The 21,857-nt window shown below is 40.7% G+C and overlaps 3 protein-coding genes across 7 annotated transcripts; 2 read left to right on the top strand and 1 right to left on the bottom strand.

The window, feature by feature from the left end:
* Positions 1 to 450: 450 nt before the first annotated feature.
* sqh (Myosin regulatory light chain sqh) lies at positions 451 to 3,430 on the bottom strand. Its single transcript, XM_017160771.3, has 3 exons — positions 3,294 to 3,430; positions 1,583 to 2,109; positions 451 to 936 (listed from the first exon to the last, which is right to left on the bottom strand). Exons 2-3 carry the CDS (start codon positions 2,000 to 2,002, stop codon positions 832 to 834), a joined length of 525 nt encoding a protein of 174 aa, XP_017016260.1. The 5' UTR covers positions 2,003 to 2,109; positions 3,294 to 3,430; the 3' UTR covers positions 451 to 831.
* A 469-nt stretch (positions 3,431 to 3,899) lies between these two features.
* Positions 3,900 to 16,569, top strand: dtn (transmembrane protein 132C dtn). The gene is made up of 12 exons (XM_017160767.3): positions 3,900 to 4,544; positions 4,703 to 4,995; positions 5,049 to 6,173; positions 6,231 to 6,436; positions 7,318 to 7,477; positions 7,550 to 7,950; positions 8,010 to 8,368; positions 9,043 to 9,468; positions 9,526 to 9,664; positions 9,727 to 10,268; positions 10,328 to 10,581; positions 11,594 to 16,569. The coding sequence occupies exons 1-12, from the start codon at positions 4,499 to 4,501 to the stop codon at positions 11,606 to 11,608; spliced, it is 3,966 nt and encodes a 1,321-aa protein (XP_017016256.2). The 5' UTR covers positions 3,900 to 4,498; the 3' UTR covers positions 11,609 to 16,569.
* Positions 16,570 to 17,988: 1,419 nt separating this feature from the next.
* On the top strand, positions 17,989 to 21,484 carry LOC108070342 (uncharacterized). 5 transcript variants are annotated; one of them, XM_017160774.3, is made up of 6 exons: positions 17,989 to 18,216; positions 18,979 to 19,178; positions 19,926 to 19,943; positions 20,133 to 20,418; positions 20,701 to 20,920; positions 21,187 to 21,484. In XM_017160774.3, the coding sequence occupies exons 1-6, from the start codon at positions 18,033 to 18,035 to the stop codon at positions 21,302 to 21,304; spliced, it is 1,026 nt and encodes a 341-aa protein (XP_017016263.1). In that variant the 5' UTR covers positions 17,989 to 18,032; the 3' UTR covers positions 21,305 to 21,484. The 5 variants fall into 5 exon arrangements, with proteins under 5 accessions (XP_017016263.1, XP_017016266.1, XP_017016264.1 ...); XM_017160777.3 differs by lacking the exon at positions 19,926 to 19,943 and having other exon boundaries at positions 20,133 to 20,358; XM_017160775.3 differs by lacking the exon at positions 19,926 to 19,943.
* The last annotated feature ends 373 nt before the right edge of the window (positions 21,485 to 21,857 follow it).

Raw genomic sequence — 21,857 nt, 5'->3', positions numbered from 1 at the left:
AATCCATTTGTAATCCCTGGGAATATACCTTTTAAATGGTTCCTTTTTTTAATAAACAACTGTCCTAAAGTTTGTAATATAAAATGTTTAGAGCCATCTATTTTATCGATTTTTTAAATAAATTAAATTCTTAATTATGTAACTTTAGTGAAACATTATTTTCATGATTAAAAAGCCATTTTATACATTATTTTAACTGGTTAAACGTCATCATGTTGACGGAATTAAAAGATGTGACTCAAATATTTGGAATCCCAGGCAAAAGATAAGATATGTGCTTCGAAGATTGAGTTTTTTTTTGGACCTCGAGAGTTGAGTTTCCAAGAAACTGTTGACTAACAGAGATATTTCCAAAAGTTATTCCAAAGTTTCGCTTGTTTGATCAGTTGATTTCTGCAGACATCTATTTGGGCTGCCTTGCGCACATTTTTGGGTGTAAGAAAAACAAACTTTTATTGCCACATTCTTGTATAAGTATGTATTTGTATATAGGTAATATATATGTATATTCAATGAGTTAATACTTATGAAAGGGGTTGGGGTTTTTTTTTCTGGGGGGAAATTGTGTTATTCGGCTCCAACTCCACACACTACAATATCGTACATAACATTCGCTTGTGTTGGCTACTTTTTGTTTAATTTAAATGCACAGGTAAGTACAGGAATAGGAATATATGAGGAATATATCAGGAATCAAAGAAACAGAGGGCGCGAGAGCAAAAAAAATATATATATATTAAATTATCAAAAAACGAAACTCATGATGGATATAGTTTGGACAGGCTGATTGGAGGCAGCTGGCTGGGCGATCGTCGATTCCTGGCGATCGTCTTACTGCTCATCCTTGTCCTTGGCACCGTGCTTGAGGATGCGCGTGAACTCCAGATAGTCGAACAGGCCGTTCTTGATGGGCGCCTCCCGGTACATCTCGTCCACCTGCGGAGGGGAAAATGGATTTTTAATAATAATCTCTACAAGTTTTATTTTAAAAATCACTCTACAACAGTTATTTTCTGATTTGTAAAGTAAAACTCAAAGAATAACTGTTATTTTTGGAGTTTTATAATAAATGTTGACAAATAAAAGTTATTCGTCGTGATTAAAAAATAAAACTCAAACTTGATTTATGGCGATTTTAAGGGTAAAATAAATTCTAAAAAAATTTAGTTATAACATATGCGCGGTTGCCTTTTTTAACAAATTTTTACTAAGTTATATAAAACACGGTTAGCATGTTTTTTTTAATTATTTCATTTTTCAAAAATGTTAAGGGAATAACTGTTATAAAAATTATTATAAAAATCAAAAAATAAAAATCATTACGGATTTCTAAGCTACAATGGCTAATAAAAATAGTGGTGTATTTAAAAAAATTCTAGGACCCTTCTAAGTGCGTGATTTTTTTTGTAAGAAAAATTTACAATAACAGTAATTTTCGGTCCCTGCTACAAGGTTCAACGTTCCTATCAAAATAAACCATTTAAAAGTATCAACAAAAAGTGGAATCACTCTTAAATCGATCGCTGAACTATCATAATTATTAAACAAATATTTTAAGTGACTCCAAGACGCCACAACTTACATCCTCGTCTGTGAACCGATCGCCCATGGTGGTCAGCAGCTCCCTCAGGCGATCCTCGGGCAGGACGCCCATGTTCTCCTCGTCGAAGCAGCCGAAGGCGTTCTTGATCACGTCCTCGGGATCGGTGCCCTGCAGCCGCTCGCCGAAGAGCGTGAGGAACATGGTGAAGTTGATGGGTCCGGGCGCCTCGTTCATCATCCCGTCGAGGTAGTCGTCCGTGGGGTTCTTGCCCAGCGAGGCCAGCATGTCGTGCAGATCCTCCTTCTCCACGAAGCCATCGCGATTCTGGTCGATCATGTTGAAGGCCTCCTTGAACTCGGCAATCTGGGCCTGATCGAACATGGCGAAGACATTGGAGGTGGCGCGTTGGGCGCGCTTCTTGGTGGTGGCACGACGTCCGGCGGTCTTGCGGGATGACATGGCTAGTTGGTTGCTGGATTTGGTAATTAAGGGTAGCTAATGGAGGCAAATGGAGCCGGCGGAGCTAGTGAATCGCGCTGGAGTGATGTGTTGTGTGCGGCGTGGATCTGAAAACGAAACAAGCGACGACTCACATTAGCATTTCGTTGGACGGGCGGGTATGTATTTATGGCTATATATAGACATATTGCAGTGAATTCCGCTGAAACCGATTTTCATTGCTCCCCAAACAAACTGTGTCAACATACAGTGGGCGCTCTATATGGTAAATATTATTATTGGAATTTTTATTTCCATTTTATGTTTTATTACCCATAAGCAGAAGATTAAAATAAGTTTTTATAATCGAATAATAATATCTTATTGATGTAATTATATATGAAAGATCATATAAATTTCGTTTAAATTGGCTAGAATCAGAAGTTTTGAAAGTAACTTTTTATAAACATTTATATAATATAATATCGAATATTAATATCTTATCTTATTATGTATATATGAAAGATCAGGTAAATTTCGTTTAAATTGACTGCTTTAAATTATGATTTTCAATGCAAAAAGTTTACAAGAGACTTAATGTTTTTAATTTTGATATCACAGGTAAAAAAATTCCCAACTACAATAAGACAATGTTGAATTTTAGGAGACTTTTAAATACAGATACTTTGTAAGCAAGCTGAAATTTAAAAAATTTAGGATTCAAAGCAAGTTTTTTGATAACGCAACATCCAAAGTTTTGAAGCTATCGGGTGAGATCGATAATCGGTCCACTGTATCGAGTGCGCACTGTGTGTGCGACTCATGCACGCACACATGCGCAGATTCGGCTTCTCTGAGTCACTCGCGCAAACCAAAACTGACACGTATGGGAGTTTTGCTCTCTCTCCGCGAGTGCGAGTGCAGTTGTATGGGTGTTTGTCAATTCAATGCTGCTGAACTGCGGTTAACAAAAACAACAACACGCATTCGGCTCATTGAAAACATTCTCACACACACACCAGCACTTTCAATTAAGGCCTTAAAAGGCCCGAAAAAAACACAAACCGAAGCCCCAATTCCACTTGAGTAGCCAAATGTTGGTCGCTCTGTTGATTTATCACTTTCAGACGAGCATTCAAATGGCCTTTTAACACAAAAACAATTGTTTTCTTTTGCGCGCTGACTCATACGCACACACTCACACACAGACGCACACCCACAAAGGGCAGCGCCCTTTGGGATTAAAGTTTTCTTATTTCTTATTTTACTCGTGTTTTCCGCCTGATTGCGGCCCAAATCGATTCATACTCACAGCTGCAGAATGTGGGTGCTTAATACTTTAGGAGTTTTCGTCAATGCAACCGGACAGCTGCACTTTTGTCTTTTATAAATGTTCGAAGAATAATACCACTTCCAATTTTAGGACGTTTTTTCGCCGGGATTTTCCGGTATTTATATACTATCAAAAATACCACATCCAATTTTAGGACCTTTTGCGGTATTTATATACTACCAAAAGTACCACGTAGCGCGTACATACACCTATCGCACAATTTTTGAGCCATCTCTAATTGCTAATTGGAAATTCTAATTTAAATGTGAAAATAACGATTTAATTGTTTTGAAAAATAGGGAATGCCCAAGAAAATAGTAGTTTAACTAGAAAGTTTAATAGTCTGTCAAAATAATACTTCAACCATTTAAATTTATGTTATTACTAATAATTTTTTTGATTAGAAATATTAAGATTAAGGAAAATATATAATCTAAATATTTTTATTTTCTTTTAGCATATTATTTACATTATTAAAATTCAAAAAATACTCTAAGCTTTTCTATCGGTTGACAAGTGTCCTTTTCAATCGATGATGTCCTGCCAAAGACCTATCGATGACTCGAAAACATCGATGCCAACATCGATGCCTCGCCACTAGTGTTTGGAAATGTTCGATATTTGTGTTAAATTCTGAGCGACCTGAATGAAAAAGAGGCATGCATTAGGGCGTCAATAGAGGGATTTCCCAGCCCAGCAGTTCCTTGGCAGCGCGTGAAAAGCGGGCAGCGAAGTGTGAAAATCGAATCGAATCGGTTGGCAATTAAATCGAAAACTGCGCGATTCTTAAATTGCGATTTGCAGGAGAAGAAGATGTGTCTATACCTGCATGTGCATGTGTATCTGTGTGCGAGGAGGGCCACGGCAGTGTGAGTGCGTGTGTGTGTGTGGGTGTGTGTGATGGTGTGTGGGCACACTGGAAAGAATCAATAAAGGATGTGCTGCGGATTGCTGAGCGAGAAAAAAGGACGAAAAGAGCGAATTAACGGTTAACTTTTGGCCCCGATTAACTAACTAAATAACGGTTAAAAAAAACGCCCAACGAGTGGGCGCCCAGCGAGAGCGAGTGAGAGAACTTTTTGAAAATAACGAGAGTGCGTAGGCAGTTAATTAGCAAATTAGCGAGTGGGTGGCCGCAGGACATCAGGATTTCGCCACATTTTGGATTCCTGCACACGAGCAAGATGATGAGAATCTGCCTGCTGATTGCATTGCAACTATCCTTGGCATGTAAGTAATGAAATTGTTGAATATTAACGAAAAATCTAGGGGATCTGGAGGAGGAGCAGGTGACCTCCACCTGGAAAAACCCTCCTCCGCCTCTAACCCTTTGAAAAACCACTAATCCGCTCTCTACCCCCCGCAAATCCCCACCCAATCCCCGCCAGACTCCGTGGAGGTGCACTTCGAGGCTCCGGACAGCGGCTTCTTCCTGAAGCACGCCCGCCAACCACCTGTCACGCCGGAAATAGCCAATCTGCCGACCTCCTCGGCGGTTCCGCCGCTCCGTCAACGATCCACCTACGATTCGGTGCTCTCCCTGGACAGATTCACCGTCGTGGAGACCACCCAGCCCGTCTCCATACGCGCCAGCTACGGACCCTTCTCCACCAAGCAAACGGTGCCGGCCCGCTACATTGTGCCGGACACAATGGACAGCCAGTCGGGCGATTACATGAGCGTAAGTCTAGATCCTGGCTAGAAAATTCTCTTTTCTGATCATCCCATCCACAGAATGCCACCCTCCTGGAGCTGCAGCAGCCCAACATGCATCTGGATATCTCGGCCCATCTGGTGCGCAACAGCGTCTCGCAGGATTCGCCTGTGCTGCGGGTGCTCTTCCATGCCGGCGCCGATCCCGGTGGCCATTTGCAGCGCCAGAAGGTCTGCGTCCTGCTGCACGTGGCCATGGCCTCGGAGCAGCCGCTCAAGGGACGCTGCATGCCGGAGGGCGAGGATGGCGTGTGCGTGGCCGAGGTGGTGGTTCCCCTCGGCTGGTGGCCACAGCTACCGGCTCCCAGTCAAGATGGCAGTGGCCAGGCGACGGCGCCCAAGGTGCCGCAACGCTATGCGCAGGTCTCCTACAGCGTCTTCGAGCCGCCGCTGAGGAATCCGGAGCAATGTGAGCCCAAGGTGCAGATCCAACCGTTGACCACGTTCGCTCAGGTTCCCCTGCTGGCCGCCAGGACTCCCTATCGCATGCTGCGCGCCGACGATGCGGTGACCTTCCTCCTGCCGCAACATCCTTTGTATCCGCTCTCCCGCCTCCATGTGCCCGTCTTCCTGCATCAGTATCCCGACCAGCGGGTGGCTGCCTTCACCGTGCGAGCTCGCGTGAAGGCGGGTTTGAGGATCCTGGGAGCCACCGCATCGACGGATCAGTGGAGCGTCTCGGTGGAGAAGGAGAATCCCAAGCATACCACCGCCCGGGTGACGGCCTTCCGCAAGGAGGCCGCCGCCGAATCCTCCAGTCTGGAGGCGGCGAACCTAACCAGCGAGGTCTTCGAGGTCTTCTCCTGGCTGCTCGAGGTGGCCGAGGATTCGAACGATATTGTGGATGGCGGGAAGATTGTGTGGTCCGTGACCCATGTGTATGATACGCCCAAGGATAAGGATTCCGGGGAACTAGTGATACCGGATGACAACAAGAAGCGACTGATTGCCAAGCTGGAGATCAACAAGGACGACATACAGGCGGTGCTGCCGATGGCCAAGATCTGGGAGGTGATGAACACGGCGGTGCTCACTGGGAGGCAGGTGGCCCAGGCCATGAAGGTGTTCATCGTCTCGCAGGCGGGCAAGGTGGCCGATGTGACGCTCCAGAGCTCCTGTCACGCGGAGGATGAGAGTGTGATCAAGGTGGGTTTATATATTAGATAGATTGAATGAATGGTTAAGTAACTAGTTTCTTTTTAGGTCTCCTCCTCCTGCAGCTCCGTCTATGTGGATGGCTCCGAGCAGCGGGGCTCCTCGAACGCCTCCGTTATCGTCAAGTACGGCACCTATGTGGGCGTGGCCAAGTTCATCGTCTGGATGCCCGAATTCCCCCTCGAGGTCTACATATCCGACTTCCGTCTCTCACAAATCAAGGGATGGAAAGTCACCGATGACAATCACTATCTGTGAGTCGCGTTTCTAAATTCAGACATATGCTATATGATATAAAGTATCTATATTATTATATTACCTTTATAGTTTGGTAAAAATTTTATTAATTTTCGAATTTGGTTTGGATTTTTTAATGTCAAAATTAAGTTACTACAACAGTCTCTAAAAATAGGAATATTACATTGTTTATATAAAGCTAACTTAAGATTATAGTCTAAAAGCAAACTAATGGGTTTTCAGCTGATTCATTGTAAGTCCTGAAGTAATATAAAGTTTTTTCTGTTCATAATTAGTTTGATTTAAGAGAAATATAATATTTGTAGACTCCAGCTAAATGAAATTAATGTAAAATAAGCCTTAAGCTATATAGATTTTTTGTATACTAAATTATTATTTATATGCCTACATATTATATTATATGGTTTAAATATACAATATTTTTATATTAATTATAAATAAGTCAAAAGTTATCATATGGATATTATATGGATTATTTATACGTATATATATTATTTTAGTTGTATTATATTTATAACACATTTTAATCATTTATGGTTTTAGTTATATTATATTTGTGCAATATTTTAGTATTATATGGTTTTAGTTAAATTATATTTATACAATATTTAAATGTTAATGGTAAATAAGCCTAAAGTTATCATATGGATATTTACTCAATATCATTATTTATTGGTATATATATTATTTTAATCATATAATTTATTTCTACAATATTTTAATATTATATGGTTTAAGTTGTATTACATTTATACAATATTTTAATATTATATGATTTTAGTTAGATTATAGTTACACAATATTTAAATATTATATTGTATTAGTTACTTTTTTACTATGCACCCCCCGCTAATCTTCCTATTTCACCTTATTAAAGCCACAACAAGCAGTCGCGGCGCAGGAAGAAGAGATCCTACGTTTGGGGTCAGCATGGAACCAACTACTACAACAATCTGGGGGCAGACAAGACGGTTTGTCGGGCTCGCTATCAGCAGAGTCCCGTGGAGGTGTACGCCAAATTCCTGGCGGTGGATCAGGTGAGATCTTCTGGGTTCCACGATATAATAATCACAATATATTAAAACCGCTTCTTTCCACCCCACAAACAGAACTCCGGACGCACCAGCTACTTTATCTCCAGGCGAACGGGTTTGAGGGTCACGGATCTGGTGCAGCCGCTGCTCCGGGTGGCCGATCCCAAGATTGCCTCCCTGAAGGGTCGCATTCTGCAGGGCAAGTCGATGGGACGCACCGATGTGCAGGTTTTGTCACCCATCACGGGTCGCGTGATTGGCACCAAGGAGATTCGCGTGGGCAGCGATAAGGTGAATCTATCCAAGCTCATTGTGCGCGTCATTTCGGGCCTGCAGCTGACAATCAGTCCGGATAACACAATTGAGAATGGCTACCTGGCGGAGACCTCCGTCACCCACAAGCTGACCGCTCAGTATCAGGAGGGACTGCTCGACATCGATCTGGAGTTCACCGATGGCTCGAAGACGCCACTGCGGTTGGTTTAGTTTATAGAAAATTATAGAAATGTAATGAAAAACCCTATTATTCCCTTAGCGACATTGCCGTGGAGGACTACTTCCTGCTGGTGGAGAGCCTGGACACCGAGGTGGTGGCCTTTGCCCCCATGCTGGCCTCCCATCATCCGCGCGTCATCGCCGTCGGCGAGGGCAATGGCAACCTGCTGCGCGTCACCCTGCTGCTCTCGGAGGAGTGTCGCCAGCGAAGGGGCACTTTGAGCAGCTCCAAGCAGAACAAATCGAATGCTGCGCCGCTGGCCAGTGCCCTCGCATCCATCGAGGTGGATTTCAACAACGTGGATATCGTGAGCAAGCAGGAGGCGATCCAGAACGATGGCACAGTGGGCAGGGAGAGGAAGAACTACAGGCAAACCGGAGATCTGGCTGATATTATAGGTGGGTTTATTTACTATGATTTTTATACCCTTGCAAAAGGGGTATTATGATTTCTGTCAAAAGTTTGCAACGCATTGAAGGAGATGTTTCCGACCCCATAAAGTACAAATATTTTTGATCATGTCCGTCTGTCCGTCCGTTTCCACGCAAATTATTCTCTCAGTTTTTAAGTTATCGGGATGAAACTTTCCCAAGTCTTCTTTCTATAGCAGGTAGTATATAAGTTGGAACCGGCTGGATCGGACAACTATATCTTTTAGCTCCCATAGGAAAGATCGGAAAAAAAACGTTGTTTTTTTTTAAATATTACCTTCTACTCTTGGGATTATTATTTTTTAAATATTTCCGAGTTTCGAATTAAATTTAGGATAACTGCCATAGGAACAGTCGGAAACTTAAATTAAAGTTAATATGAAAAAAATTATTGCTTTGTTGGTTTTTTTTTTGTATTCTCTCTACTCTGGCAAATGTTTTTTTTTTAAATATTTCCGAATTTCGATTTTAATTTTATCAAAATTAAACTATTAAATCATGTAGCTGTCATAGGATAATCGAAAAATTAATGAGAAATAATAGGAAATTGAACTTTTTTGCGATTTGTAAATTAATAGGAATTATCTGCTACCTTTCTTGTTTCTTATGTAAAACTCATCCTTAACCTTCCCCTTTTTCAGTGGGCATTCCCCTGCGGGACTCCAGCCAGCTGTACGAGCCCACTGTTCAGGCGCGTCAGCATCGCGGCAGCATCCAAGCTGTCCACAAAGGTCATCATGGCAAGGGTATCGGCGGCACTGGGACCATGACCACCATGGAACTGGGCATGTACGTCCTGCTCACCGCCTTCTGCTTCGCCATCATTGTCTTTGTGATCTCCTGCGTGGTGTATGCCTCCAAATTCCGGCCGGCCATGATTGAATCTGGCCTGGATCCGCTGTCGGCGGGCAAGGGCAATGGGTCGAACGGAGGAGGAGGAGGTGGCTTCCGGGATGTGCGCTTGAAGGAGTCGACCACGAATGCCCACGATTGGGTCTGGCTGGGTCGCTCCACCATCGATCGTCAGTCGATTGTGGCGGAGACCAACACGCATCTGAATCCACGCGGTAAAATATGATTTAATTTTATACTTATCGTTTGTTATATTAATTGTGAATCCCTAGATTCCCGCATGCGCATCACCAGCAATCCCATTGTGAACTACGATAATGGACGACGCGTGAGCTCGTTTGACCAGCAGCCCAAGCTGCAGACGCACATTGTGCCGGCCTCGAATCTGAACAAGCAGCACGCCGCCGACCAGTGAGTATTGTGTTTGCATTTGACCACCAATCAGCCCACTCTAAACTGGGTTTACTTTGCAGCTATCTGGCCAACGAGCGCAGGGACAATGCCTTGGACTACAAGCCGCCAGTGCCGCCGCATAGGAATGTGGGCTCACGCGCCTGTCTGCCGGTTCAGCCTCTGCCCAGTTCAGGAGGATCCGCAAAGGAGGCGGCTAACAAGCGACACAGCCAGCTGTACAAAAGGGAACATCTGCAGAGCAGCAGTAGCGATAACAATGCAACCAACCAGCAGCCGAATCAGCAAGTCCACCATCCCCTTTCCCATCCCAATCCCAATTCCCATCCCCATCAGCATCAGCGCAGCCATAGCCATAGCCACAACTTCAGCCAGGAGCCACTCATCAAGGCGGCGCACAATAAAATAAAGCAGCAGCAGCAGCAACAACAGCAGCAGCAGCACGAGGAGCTGCACAACGCCGAGAAGCTGGTGGAGTACACGAATCCGCACCAGAAGAACGCATTTCAGTTCGATTCGCTGACACCAAAGAGAGTTACCAAAGCAGCCGCGTCCTCGCCGGCAACGCCGTCCACAGCAGCATCAGTCCAGGGCAAAGCTAAGGGTAGGGATTAAAACATATCATATATTATATATATCCTAACGATTAATTAATGCCAACAGAGAACCACAGCATGGCCAACAGCACTGTGGATGCGGCCAACTCGAATGGAACGGACGAGATCATGCGGCTGCCACCCAGCGCCGTTAGCCAGGAGCCCACCACGAAATCGTCGCGTGTCAAACGCGCCACCGTGGTGGGCAATCCGATGTTCTCGGCCACCGTCGATGAGTCCGTCGCCCCCGGCGAGCGTCTTGGGTTGGACGACCTCGACATGGACTACGAGCAGATCATGCACTACTTTGACAACCTAAAGGTGAGATTGGTTGGCATTTTTGATGTTTATTCTGAAGAATTCGCGTTTTTATTTTTTTATATATATAACTTTTTCTTTAAGGAATGTAATCTATATGTTATTATAGGCAACTCTAGATGATCCATTTGTATTCCGTATTTATTGTACTCATTGTTTATTTCTTATCAAGAGATCCAAAGAATTCGCGTTTTTATTTTACTATAATTACAACATTTTCGTTAAGAAATGTAATCTATTTGTTATTATAGGCAATTCTAGTTGAACCATTTTTATTCTGTATTTATTGTACTCATTGTTTGCTTTCTTATCCAGAGATTAGAGCCCTGCATGAATGGATCCAATGAATTATTTTGAATTTTTTTTGTTATATGAATGAATTAATTAGAATTTTTGAGTTTAATAGAATTGAATGAATTTGAATTTTGAGTTTAATAGAATTGAATGAATGAATGGCATGAATTCCGAAATAATTCAAACGACAATTTATTTTGAAGAAGAAAGGGCCATAATTTTGTGATTAAATCTGCCTGAATTTTATTTACTATGCAGTTAACATTGATTTGTTAAAAATTTTCCACTTTTTGTTCTCAAAAGAAAACAGAAATATAATCTGAAAAATTCAACAAATTCATAAAATAATTCATTCAATTCATTCAATTCGAAATGAATTAGAACAACATTCAATTTATTTCACATAGAATTGAATTAAACAAATCAGAAATTTCATGGCATACTATGATAAAACAAAAATTGAATGATTCATGCAGGGCTCTACCAGAGATCTAAAGAATTCTCGTTATTTTTTCTATAATTATAACATTTTGAATTTATAAATCCATATTTATGTTATTATAGGCAGTTCTAATTGATCCAATTGTATTCCATATTCATTGTACTCATTGTTTGCTTGATCATCTAGAGATCTAAAGAATTCGCGTTTTTTTATTTTTCTATATTTATAACTATTTCTTTAAGGAATGTAATTCTAATTCATTTATTTCGCCTTCCGCAGGAGTCAAATGCCTGAGTACAGGAGATCATTGCTAAAATTCGCGATATATTGTCCACGTTCCATCACCGATATCAGACGGTTGCCACGCCCCTAAGCTCGCCCACTCGCAAGCAGATGCAGCTGCTCGACGAGCTGGTCGCCGGTGTGGCAACGGCCACGGCAATCACCGCAAAGAAGCCAGGAGCAGGAGCAGGAGCAGCCGATGAAGCATTCGATGCCTACGATGGAGCGTTGGACATCGAGAGCAGGCAGTTCTAAGCAAAAGCAATTCTAGCAATATCCCCAGTACTCGAAACGGAAATCATGAGGTCGCTCCAATCACTAGGAAAGAAAACAAACAATCCATGCTGAGGTCGAAAAAAGGCAAACCGGAAACGGAAACGGAATCAACCGAGCAAGAAGGGAGAAAAGAAAAAGCAAATACGACGAAGCAGAAGGAGAAACATATTTATTGCTAGGCTAAGTTCATATTAAAAAGCATACACCTATAGGCATATGTAAACGTGGGGATAATCCAAAAGTATCTCGAGGAGCGCGTGCCTGACACAATCGGAATCGACGGGCAGCCATATATAGTATACAAACTATCTATATCTCAGCAACTGTATCTGTATCTGTATCAGTATCTGCATAAGTACTATGGTGTAGTTAAGGATCAGCCATCTAAAGCATAGCTTAGTCCACACATTTTTCCCATTTTCCATTTTCCATTCTCTTCGCTTCACACACACACACACACGCGCGCGCATCTTTAGATAATGTCGTTCTATCTGATCCGTCTGTTTCCAATCAACTTCTCTATATTTATATATATATTCACACGATCTCGGCCCGATCTTGCATATCCTATATATTCTCTCTGTTGTGTGTGCATGTGAGTGCGTTTTGTGTGCGTGTGTGTGCGCCAGAGAAAGAAAGAGAGAGCGAAAGTGAGGGAGATAGCGACAGAGAGAATTAGAGAAAAAGAGGAGAGTTTCCAAAATGTGCCGGGCACCGCTCCCAAAAGTCGCTAGAACTTAAAAACTGAATAATATACATGCTATATACAAATATATATATACATATATATATTTATGATTATAAAGCGCGCGCTAAAATTTAAAGAATTCAAAAAATCGAAAGGATAACCCAAAAAATGCTGCATTATCGAAAAACGAAAAGAAAACTCGAACAGAAAACATCGCTTTATAAGTTGGTTATTGAAGCCTAATACCTAAATACCAATCATAAATCTAAACTAGAAAAGAGAAACACACACACAAAACACACAACTCACATAATATATAGACGCTTATGAGCTTTATTTGATCGATTGCATTGAAAAAGGAAAGGAAAGGAAAAAATCCGAACAGAAAACAGAACCGAATCACAAATAGGGGAAATGTGTAACCAAATATTATATGATATTACCGAGCGATCCAAGCTTTATATAACAAATTTACCATATTTATAGCATACGTGCATATTTATTATCATTACCATTATTATTATTACGATTATTATTATCTTGTCTTATGATTATCATTATTGTATTTATTACCAACGAGAAAAAGGAACAAGTGCAAAATTACTTCAAAAAGCCATACTTGGAATAGTGAAATTAGACACACAGACACACACAGATAAATCTAAATGAAATGCCGTCAGGATACGCCAAGTCCTCCCCCTCCTAGAATGGCTAACGTACCCCTCTACCCATATAGAGATACTATATAACGATATATAGATTACGATATATATTACGATATATTCATTCACTTGTGTGTCGCACGCGCGCTCTCTTTCTAAGCCAATCAACACGTAACTATATGTAATTGCATCTGTTCGTTTTCCTTATCGATATATATACGGCTACCATATATAAAATGATATATGTATATCATAGCACCCGAAAGCTACTTCATTCCATTAGCAAATCATACTTGTAGCCACTAATCGCGTTTTTTGTCTTCTTTCGTTTTCCTCTAAGTCTGTTTAATTTCGTTTGTAAGCTCTAATGTGTAACTGCATCTGTATCTTTATCTGTATTTCTATCTGTATCCGTACGCATAAGTGTCTCATCCGATTAGTTTATATTTTAGAGGCCATCTAAGTATTATGTTCGTTTCCCCCATTGTTTCATAATCATATGTTGTAAATTGTTCCGTCCAAAAAACAAAAAACAAAAAAACAAAAAGCAAAAACGAAAACAAAGCTGAATGAAACGATAAACAAAAGCAAAGCAAACAATTGTAAAACGAAATTAAGCAATCTATAACTGATTTTTTGTAAGCCTATAAACAAAAGGCGCAGAATGCATTGTTTGTAAACTAAATTTGTAGTCCTTGCAACAGACTTTTGGACATTTATTGCACTGTACTGTACATAACGTGTTAGGAGTGCAGTGCGTTTCGCAGCTATAAAGCTATGAGCCATGAGATTATGATCGAAATAGGATCTTCTGACGAGAAACGAACTGTAGCCTGGCTTTATAGACCGCCAACGCACTGTGCATATTATTAAACTTATACTTGAGTTGCTCTCTATCGATCTAAGGACTGCTAAACCACACGCATACACAAAGGACACATCACAATCCCTTTGATTTCGACCTGTAATATCATTAGCATATAGAACTAGACTCAATTGTTTGACACCCCGCTTTCTTTGTGTCCCAGTAACAGTATAGCACACTATATATATGACATATCCTATCCGATCCTAGTCCGCACAAACATTTGAACCCCCTCTCAGTCGAGCTGCACTGCCATTGGTGAAAGTGTAAGTGAAAGTGAAAGTGAGATTTAGGCCTATTGAAGCTTCCAGCATTTACCAGTGCCATATGTATAACTTTATATAACTTTACTACCCACACGCCCAGAAGTACGGTGATCAATCCAGCGATTGATTTCGATTTCGGCTAGCATCGAGCTTAGCACAAGCTTTCTTCCAAGCTTGCTTGTTAGACAGACAGACAGTAAATGAAAGGAAACCAGCCTCCCTCCATTAGGAAACTTAGTCTTATCTTAGCTGATCGATCTATAATTCAATGGAGACCAGACAACAAAAATAACTAGAAAAATTTGAGGAAAAGTGAGGCAGAATTTTAAACCTAGATAAAACGCTTGGCTTCAATTCGCGGATCGTTTCAATCCCTCTTATACATATGTGTTTAAAGATTCCAATGCAAAGACTTTTATATACCTACCTACTTAACGTTTTTTTTACTAAATATATACACCTATATATTATATTATACATTATTGTTTAGCATGTTTCGACCGTAAGTTAAGGCGAAATTTATTTAAATCTAGTCAGTTCAAAGCGTTTTTTATATTCGTTTTGCCACCCCCACCATACAAACACACAAACATACACACACACACTCATAGTTTTATATAGTCAAGGCAAGCTTTTACCGCCCCCTGCCACGCCCCCCGCCCCCTTAAACCTAAGCTGTATGTATTTATGTATGTAATATCGAACCACAAACAAAAAGCAAAAATACACGAAAATACAAAAAGAGAAAATGCACTTAAAATATGAAAATGAAACTTCTGATTTTTTTGTCGAACCCATTGAAACTTGGAAAATCATCGATTTATCTAGTTAATAATACTACCTATATAGCCGGCTAAGTGTAATGCAAGCAGCAACTAAAAAAAAAAACCCAAACTATTCATATAATATAATATAATCGAAAAAAAATTATACAAAAGCAAAAGGAAAAATGAAAAATCACAAAAGTTGTTTATGCTGCTTTTTGCAAAAAATGGATTAAAAAAACAAAACTAGGCTATACTTAAATATACATACAAATTAAATACATATATGTTTGAATTGAATATATATGAGTGTGTACGCTTGGCACAAAAAGCAAAACCAAAACCATAAACAATCCAAAAAACTAATTACGCTAAGGAGAGCTAAAATTATCGGAGTGAATTGGAAGAAAGTACTATACGAATATAATGTTTTGCCATGTAAGTTCTATGAATGTCCCACCTGCCTGAAATCCCCGCTTCGAGATAATGCCTAGTTGCCCCGCCCCCCGGAACCCCGCTGATTTGCACCGCCCCCTCAAAGAAGAAAAAAGATAAAACTCTAAGCGATAAGCGATATATATACATCTACATATATCGATCGATCCGCCGCATAATTGTTAACATTTGTATCGGTTATTAACGTAGTTGTTGTGTATGTATGTATGTAAGTATGTAAATGTGTGCTTACCCCCAGAAACAGAAAATAACGATTACGATTAACGGTAAACGGTAAACGATAAACGGTAAATGGTAAACGGTAAAGTTAAAGACGGAGCAGATAATACTCAATTCTTGTTGTTATTGGCAGCGCATGTCTTTTAAGAGCTAGTGATATATGATTTATCCCCCGCCCCTCCCCCGAAAACAGATGTGTTTTTTTTTTTAGCAAGCAAACCCACACACACACACACACTCAGAGTGATCTCCACAAAAATGCTTATATTACTATATAGTGAAATACACACCCATATATAAACAGCGTATAAAGATTATAAAAAATATATATATATATATGAAAATCATACAAATTGTATAACACTTTCGATCAGTGAAATCCACTTCAATCCAATCCCCCCTTTTCAACGTATAGAAAAAGAAGAAAATATCTACACATTTGCTTGCTGTTCAGTTCCCTCAATCAGTTAAAGCTGATCCTTCCGATCGTTAGGACCTTGTTTCCCATCCAATCCAGAGCAACCGAAAAGCGAGACGAAACTCCAATCGAATCGAATTGAATCGAAACGAAATGAAATTAAATGTTGCCATGTAAAACACTTTAGTAGTCTATTATTATTATTATTATTACTATGATTATTATAATATTATTAAGCGAAGGACACATTTTGTTTAAACGAAAGAAGGCAAACAAAGAAGCAAACAAAATATTATAAATATTCAAAAATGAAAACTGACAAAATTAATTTAAATAAAATAATTTATTAATAAACCACATATTATAAAATGACAAATGTTTGGTTGTGATTTTGAAACAAAGCTGATTGGGATATAGATATGATGACATAAACTGATGTTAAGGTTAATGCCTTATACGATAACGATGTGTTCTCAAGTCTATCGAAGATTCTTTCCTAGCCGAGGGCCAATTTATGCCGGGCATTTTGAAGTCCCAAGGCCCGAATCGAACTTCTCGACGCCCTTGATCCCGTTTGGACTCCTTTTGCCGCCAGCTGATGATATCCGACTGCCCATAACCGATCCGCTCGTTATATAATTCGCAATTCGCTGGCCCATGTGCCACCATTTTTGGGCGAACAGCCGTGTTCTTGAATTTTACGCAACAGTTGGCGCCGCCGCAGCGTGATCTTGGCTATATGGCGATGTCGATGGCGTCAACCTGCGGCCACCCGACCACCCGATCATCCGAATCATCCGAACCCATCGGGCATCGGGCACCAATCCAATCCCATTCTTGAGTCGCAGTCGCCCACTCCACCGGGAGAGGATCAATAACAAACAATAATGCGCCGTCGTCTAATTGTAAGAACCAACTTCCAATTTGAGAGACATCCGACATGATCGCATAACCCGGGGCCACAGTGCCGGTGAAAACGGTAGAAGCGTTCATGAAACCATGAAAATCTGTTAGTTTCCATAATCATTTGTTATTTTCACTTATATTTCTAGCTAAGAAATCAAATTTATGAACTAAAAACTTAGTTACAAGTTCTTGGACCAACTTAGTTTTTACGTATACTTAATTTTCTAAGAGCAACTTAAGGAATTGCGTATACGACGTGTTAGTTAATATCAAAATATTTGTTGATTTCATATATAGTTGTAAGTTAGAATTGAAATTTAAGAGCTATTGACAAATTATCCCTTTCCCCAGGTCTTTTTAATTACATTTTAATGTTTTTATGCAAAAAAACCTTGATACGTATACGTGATTTTTTTAAAGGAACATGCAAAATTGCGTATACGACTTGTTGTCTTTTTTAAATAAGTTAGTCAACCCTTAAATATTCAAATATATTTTAAAAATTGGTTTTAACAATTAATCACCCATTTAAAAGATTTTAATAAATTAAATTATCGAATATAAGTGACATAAAATTTGGAAATTCGAAGATTCCAGCTTAATGTGCTGCCGTTTTGACCCGAATTGTATGAGTGTGTGGGACTTTCTTTCCGCTGATCGGTGCCCAAACCTAGAAGCCAAAGATGCGATGCGAAGCGGGCCCAGCGGACCGTATAAAAGCGCTTCGAAAGCGCAGCTACATTTCAGTTGCCTCAAAATTATCGCCCCAACCGCCAACCGCCTGCCGCCTGAGCGAATTGCGATCGAATTTTCCAAAAACCGTTTTCGAATCGATTTTTCGAGTGTCACCAAGTGTCTGTTTTTTTTTCTGTTTCTGTTTCCTTTCGTTTCGACACCTTAAATATCTTTTGCGAACATGTCGTTCCTGGGCAACACATCCGATCTGGAGTGCGAAAAGAACGAGTTCCCGAGGCAGCGCTCCACGGGCATCGTCACCAAGGTGGCGGCCCACAAGCTATCCGCGGAGCCCAAGTGGACCGACAAGCGGGAGGATGACTCCGACTCGGAGGTCTCGTCGCCGGATAACTTTCTGACCAAAGGTGGCCATGACCCAGCACTAACCAACCCTTAACCCTTAACCCTTAACACCTAATTCCTTATTCCTAATCCCCTGGAATTTACCTTGCAGTTGATTTTATATAACACCATATTCCGAAGTTTTGGGTATCTAAACCGGTCGAGTTTCTAAGTGACTGTTTTATAGTTAAAGGTTCTCAAAAATGGTATTTTTTAATTTATATCGTATAGTTGCTATACACATTTTTGGAAAATAATTTTAAAAGTTTTTTGGTTCTAATATAATATCTAAAGTGACTGTTTCATAGTTAAAAGTTCCCAAAAATTGACTTTTCTAATGCAAATGTTTATATTGTATAGTTCGTATACACATTTTTGGAAAATAATTATCAAAGATTTTTGGTTCTTATATAATATTCAAAAAATATATAATATAAATATATAATATCTAAACGATTGTTGGTTATAAACTTAAATATTTGAATTTACTTTAGTTTAGAGTTTAGAAAGATAATTCAAATGTATTGGAAATTTTTAAAATATAGATAGAACTCAGCTATCAGAAAATCTTTTATATATATAAGTATTATATCTATTAGAGAAATAAATCAGGAAAATTCGACTTTTCAACTGCAAGGCTATTAGCCCATAAACTTTGGCCTGCCGAAGTTGGTTTCTAGTGCATGACGATTAAATCCAAATCCAAATCCGAATAAAAACCAAACTAATCCGGTAGCTGGAGAGACTAACCACGTAGGCTAACCAGAGCGGAATCGTACTTACAGGCGCCTTCCTACTGACCCCATCCTACGAGCTGTCCATGGAGCGGGCGGCCCTCATCTGCGAGAAGATGGCCTTCAAGGGATGCTTCAGCTTGACGAAAACCGCTACAGGCATTCTGTTTAAATTCTCACACCCAGATGACTATCAGGCGGTGTTCAAGAAGGGCTTCCACAAGGTCACCGGGGCGCGTTTCTACCGCAAGGTGAGCCCACCCACCCACACCCACATCTCCAGTGATTGGAAGGGCATTATGGGGCACAAGGTATGTGCCACAGCAGTGAGGTCGAAGGTGCAACGCCTTCCCAATTCCCAATCGAAAGTATCCTAAGTGTGACTAAACGCAGAAAACTATCTATATATATTTATTCTTATTCGTGACCACACAGATCCCAAATTATGATCAAAGATGGCAATTTAAATCGCTTAAAGGCTTTTTGCACTTCAAAATTGATATACAAATTATCTTAAAAACTTTAAGGACTACTATACCATTTTTCATATTATCTAGGTTTTAAAAATTGAAGTTATAGAGTTAAAATCTAAATATTTATCTATTTAAAAGCTGAAACAAAAAGAAGATTAATTTAATCTAATTAAATTTACTCATTATTTTTTATTATTAATTGGAATATTATTTAGAGATTATTTGAAATATCCCCTTAAAAATTTTAAAATCAGATACTGAGCAATTTTTAAAAATTTTCCAAAATTATCTATTGGACATTCGTTGCACCTGCCTGGTTTAAAACCCCTCAAAGCCACCGCCCACACGCCAGAACTTCCCATCACTGCCCATTGCTACATCGCCAGCACTCACCTCATCAGATCCTCGCCAGATCCTCGTCAGATCCTCGCCAGACCATCGATCATCGATCATCGAGCACCTTCTGCCAGACTAACCCAACCGACAAGTGAAAAATATGCATATTTTATTTCCCCCATTTTGCAGCAAACATTCTCGCGCAGCGTGAGTATAACCATATAACTGATGACCCTCCTCCTCAGAGATTGGGATTGACCCAGCACACACAGACAGTCATTAAGTCATAACCCCCAGAAAGCCCATAAATACATATATATATATGCCATAGCTTAACCATGCGCATGCGCAGCAGTCACTCTCCGTTCTCCCTTCGTTCTCCTCTGCGATCCACAGATAGCCATTCCCTGTCGCCCAAGGAAGACCTTCACCCTGTACGTGCTCGATGTGCCGGAGGATTTGCCCGTGGAGGACATACGGCATGCCATGTACAAGTTCGATTCGGTGGTGGAGGTGGTGCGCCTGCACATCTACTCGAGCCTCGCCAGCAACGCCGCCAACGCCTCCTCCTCCTCCGTCGCCGCCGGCTCCTCCTCCGCCGGCGGGGACAAGGGCGTCGAAGGTGAGCAGATCCAGCTGCTGCACACGCCCACCCAGACTCTGCGCCGAGCGGCCCTTCGAAGTAAAGTACCCACCAATTGGTAACATGCGAAAATATATTGAAATTATAACCCTGTCTTATTTAAGAAGTTCGAAAAAAGGTGCTCGATTTATCCACGACTTCAAGGTCTTCAAAGGGGATTTAAAAAATGATCTAATAATTATTTTAAAATATTCACAATAAATCTCTCATAACTTGAAACACTTTGAAGTTGGAAAACCCAAACCCCATCAACAATATCTTAATATTCCCTATAAAATACCACTCATTATCCTAAAAACTCTTTAATAATTTAATTTGCAGGCACCTCGAAGAGCGTGGGTTCCGTGGTGGGCGATGCCATCGAGAAGGCTGAGCGTCCCGAGCGCCGGGAACTGCCCCCCGCCGTCATCCGGATCACTTTGGCCTCCATGGACGAGTACAACATCCTGTTGCAGAACGGACTCAACTTCTACGATGCCACGTTCTTTCCCACTGAGGCCAACATCTCGCTAAAGGGCGCCAAGATTGACTATAAGCGCAGGTATGGGTTCGAAATCGGGGTCACCAAAAAAAAAAAATTTTAAATATATATAATTTTGAGTACAACTGATTAGGAAATGAAGCCAGGCACTTTAAGGGGTGTGCCACTTCAAAATCGGAATTAGATTAATGGAGTTAGATGGACTGTTTTGGGTCACCTTTCTGAAAATCTCCACTAAAATTTCCCATGTTAAACTTATGAGTTATGAACATTTTTACTTTCTATTGCCAATAAAACTATTCTATTAATGTTGAATGCTTTCGCAGAATGCTCGATGGTTCGATTCCCGGACGGGTGAGGGAACTGCTGCCCGTTTTCGATGCGGCTGGCTTCTGCAAGCTGCCACCGCCCACCAGCAAGCTAATTAAGCCGCCGAGGTCGTAGATTCGATGTCTCGATACGATGCCATATGATACGATACGATACGAAATGAACGGGCCCCCTTGACGACCAACACACTCCGGATTCGGTTCTACCCATTTTATCTTACCCTACTTCGCTGTATACTATTACACATAATGCTGTTTTCAACGGATGCCAACGTTTCCGCTCGATCCGCCGATCCGACCCGATCCGATCCATAATAATTCCTCTTTTGGCTACCATCTATGTTTTTGTTGCCTCTCTGTCTCTGTCTCCCATGTGAACTCTTCAACCTATTATTTTTTTTTCCTAGTTTTATTATTAAATGCCCATAAGAGGCGTAGCGTTTAATTTGTTCGATTGTCTAACAATGAAAAAAAAATAAGCAAAAACACAGAAAAGAAATAATAAAGATGAAATAAGAAAAACACTTTTCAATGGCAAACGGAAATGGAACAATTCAGTTGATGTGTATATTAGTGGGATAAATAAATGGTTGGAACCGTATATGGTCTTATGGCCATTGTGACCGTGCTGAGAACATCCTGTCGACGACAACGAATTGGAAATGCGT

This window comes from Drosophila takahashii, chromosome X, assembly GCF_030179915.1.
Source record: "Drosophila takahashii strain IR98-3 E-12201 chromosome X, DtakHiC1v2, whole genome shotgun sequence".
Classification (NCBI taxonomy): Eukaryota; Metazoa; Arthropoda; class Insecta; order Diptera; family Drosophilidae; genus Drosophila; species Drosophila takahashii.
The sequence above is the reverse complement of the archived record's forward strand: the minus strand, read 5'-3'. Positions and strand labels throughout refer to the sequence as shown.

Bases quoted from the DNA above. Each gene is read 5' to 3' on its own strand.
- LOC108070342 (XM_017160773.3), top strand. From the start codon at position 18,033: ATGTCGTTCCTGGGCAACACATCCGATCTGGAGTGCGAAAAGAACGAG. The intron at 19,239-20,132 runs GTATGTGCCACA...TGCGATCCACAG, and splicing joins AGGGCATTATGGGGCACAAG to ATAGCCATTCCCTGTCGCCC. The intron at 20,921-21,186 runs GTATGGGTTCGA...ATGCTTTCGCAG, and splicing joins AAGATTGACTATAAGCGCAG to AATGCTCGATGGTTCGATTC.
- dtn (XM_017160767.3), top strand. From the start codon at position 4,499: ATGATGAGAATCTGCCTGCTGATTGCATTGCAACTATCCTTGGCAT. The intron at 6,174-6,230 runs GTGGGTTTATAT...GTTTCTTTTTAG, and splicing joins AGGATGAGAGTGTGATCAAG to GTCTCCTCCTCCTGCAGCTC. The intron at 7,951-8,009 runs GTTGGTTTAGTT...TTATTCCCTTAG, and splicing joins GGCTCGAAGACGCCACTGCG to CGACATTGCCGTGGAGGACT.
- sqh (XM_017160771.3), bottom strand. From the start codon at position 2,002: ATGTCATCCCGCAAGACCGCCGGACGTCGTGCCACCACCAAGAAGCGC. The intron at 937-1,582 runs GTAAGTTGTGGC...TCCCCTCCGCAG, and splicing joins ATCGGTTCACAGACGAGGAT to GTGGACGAGATGTACCGGGA.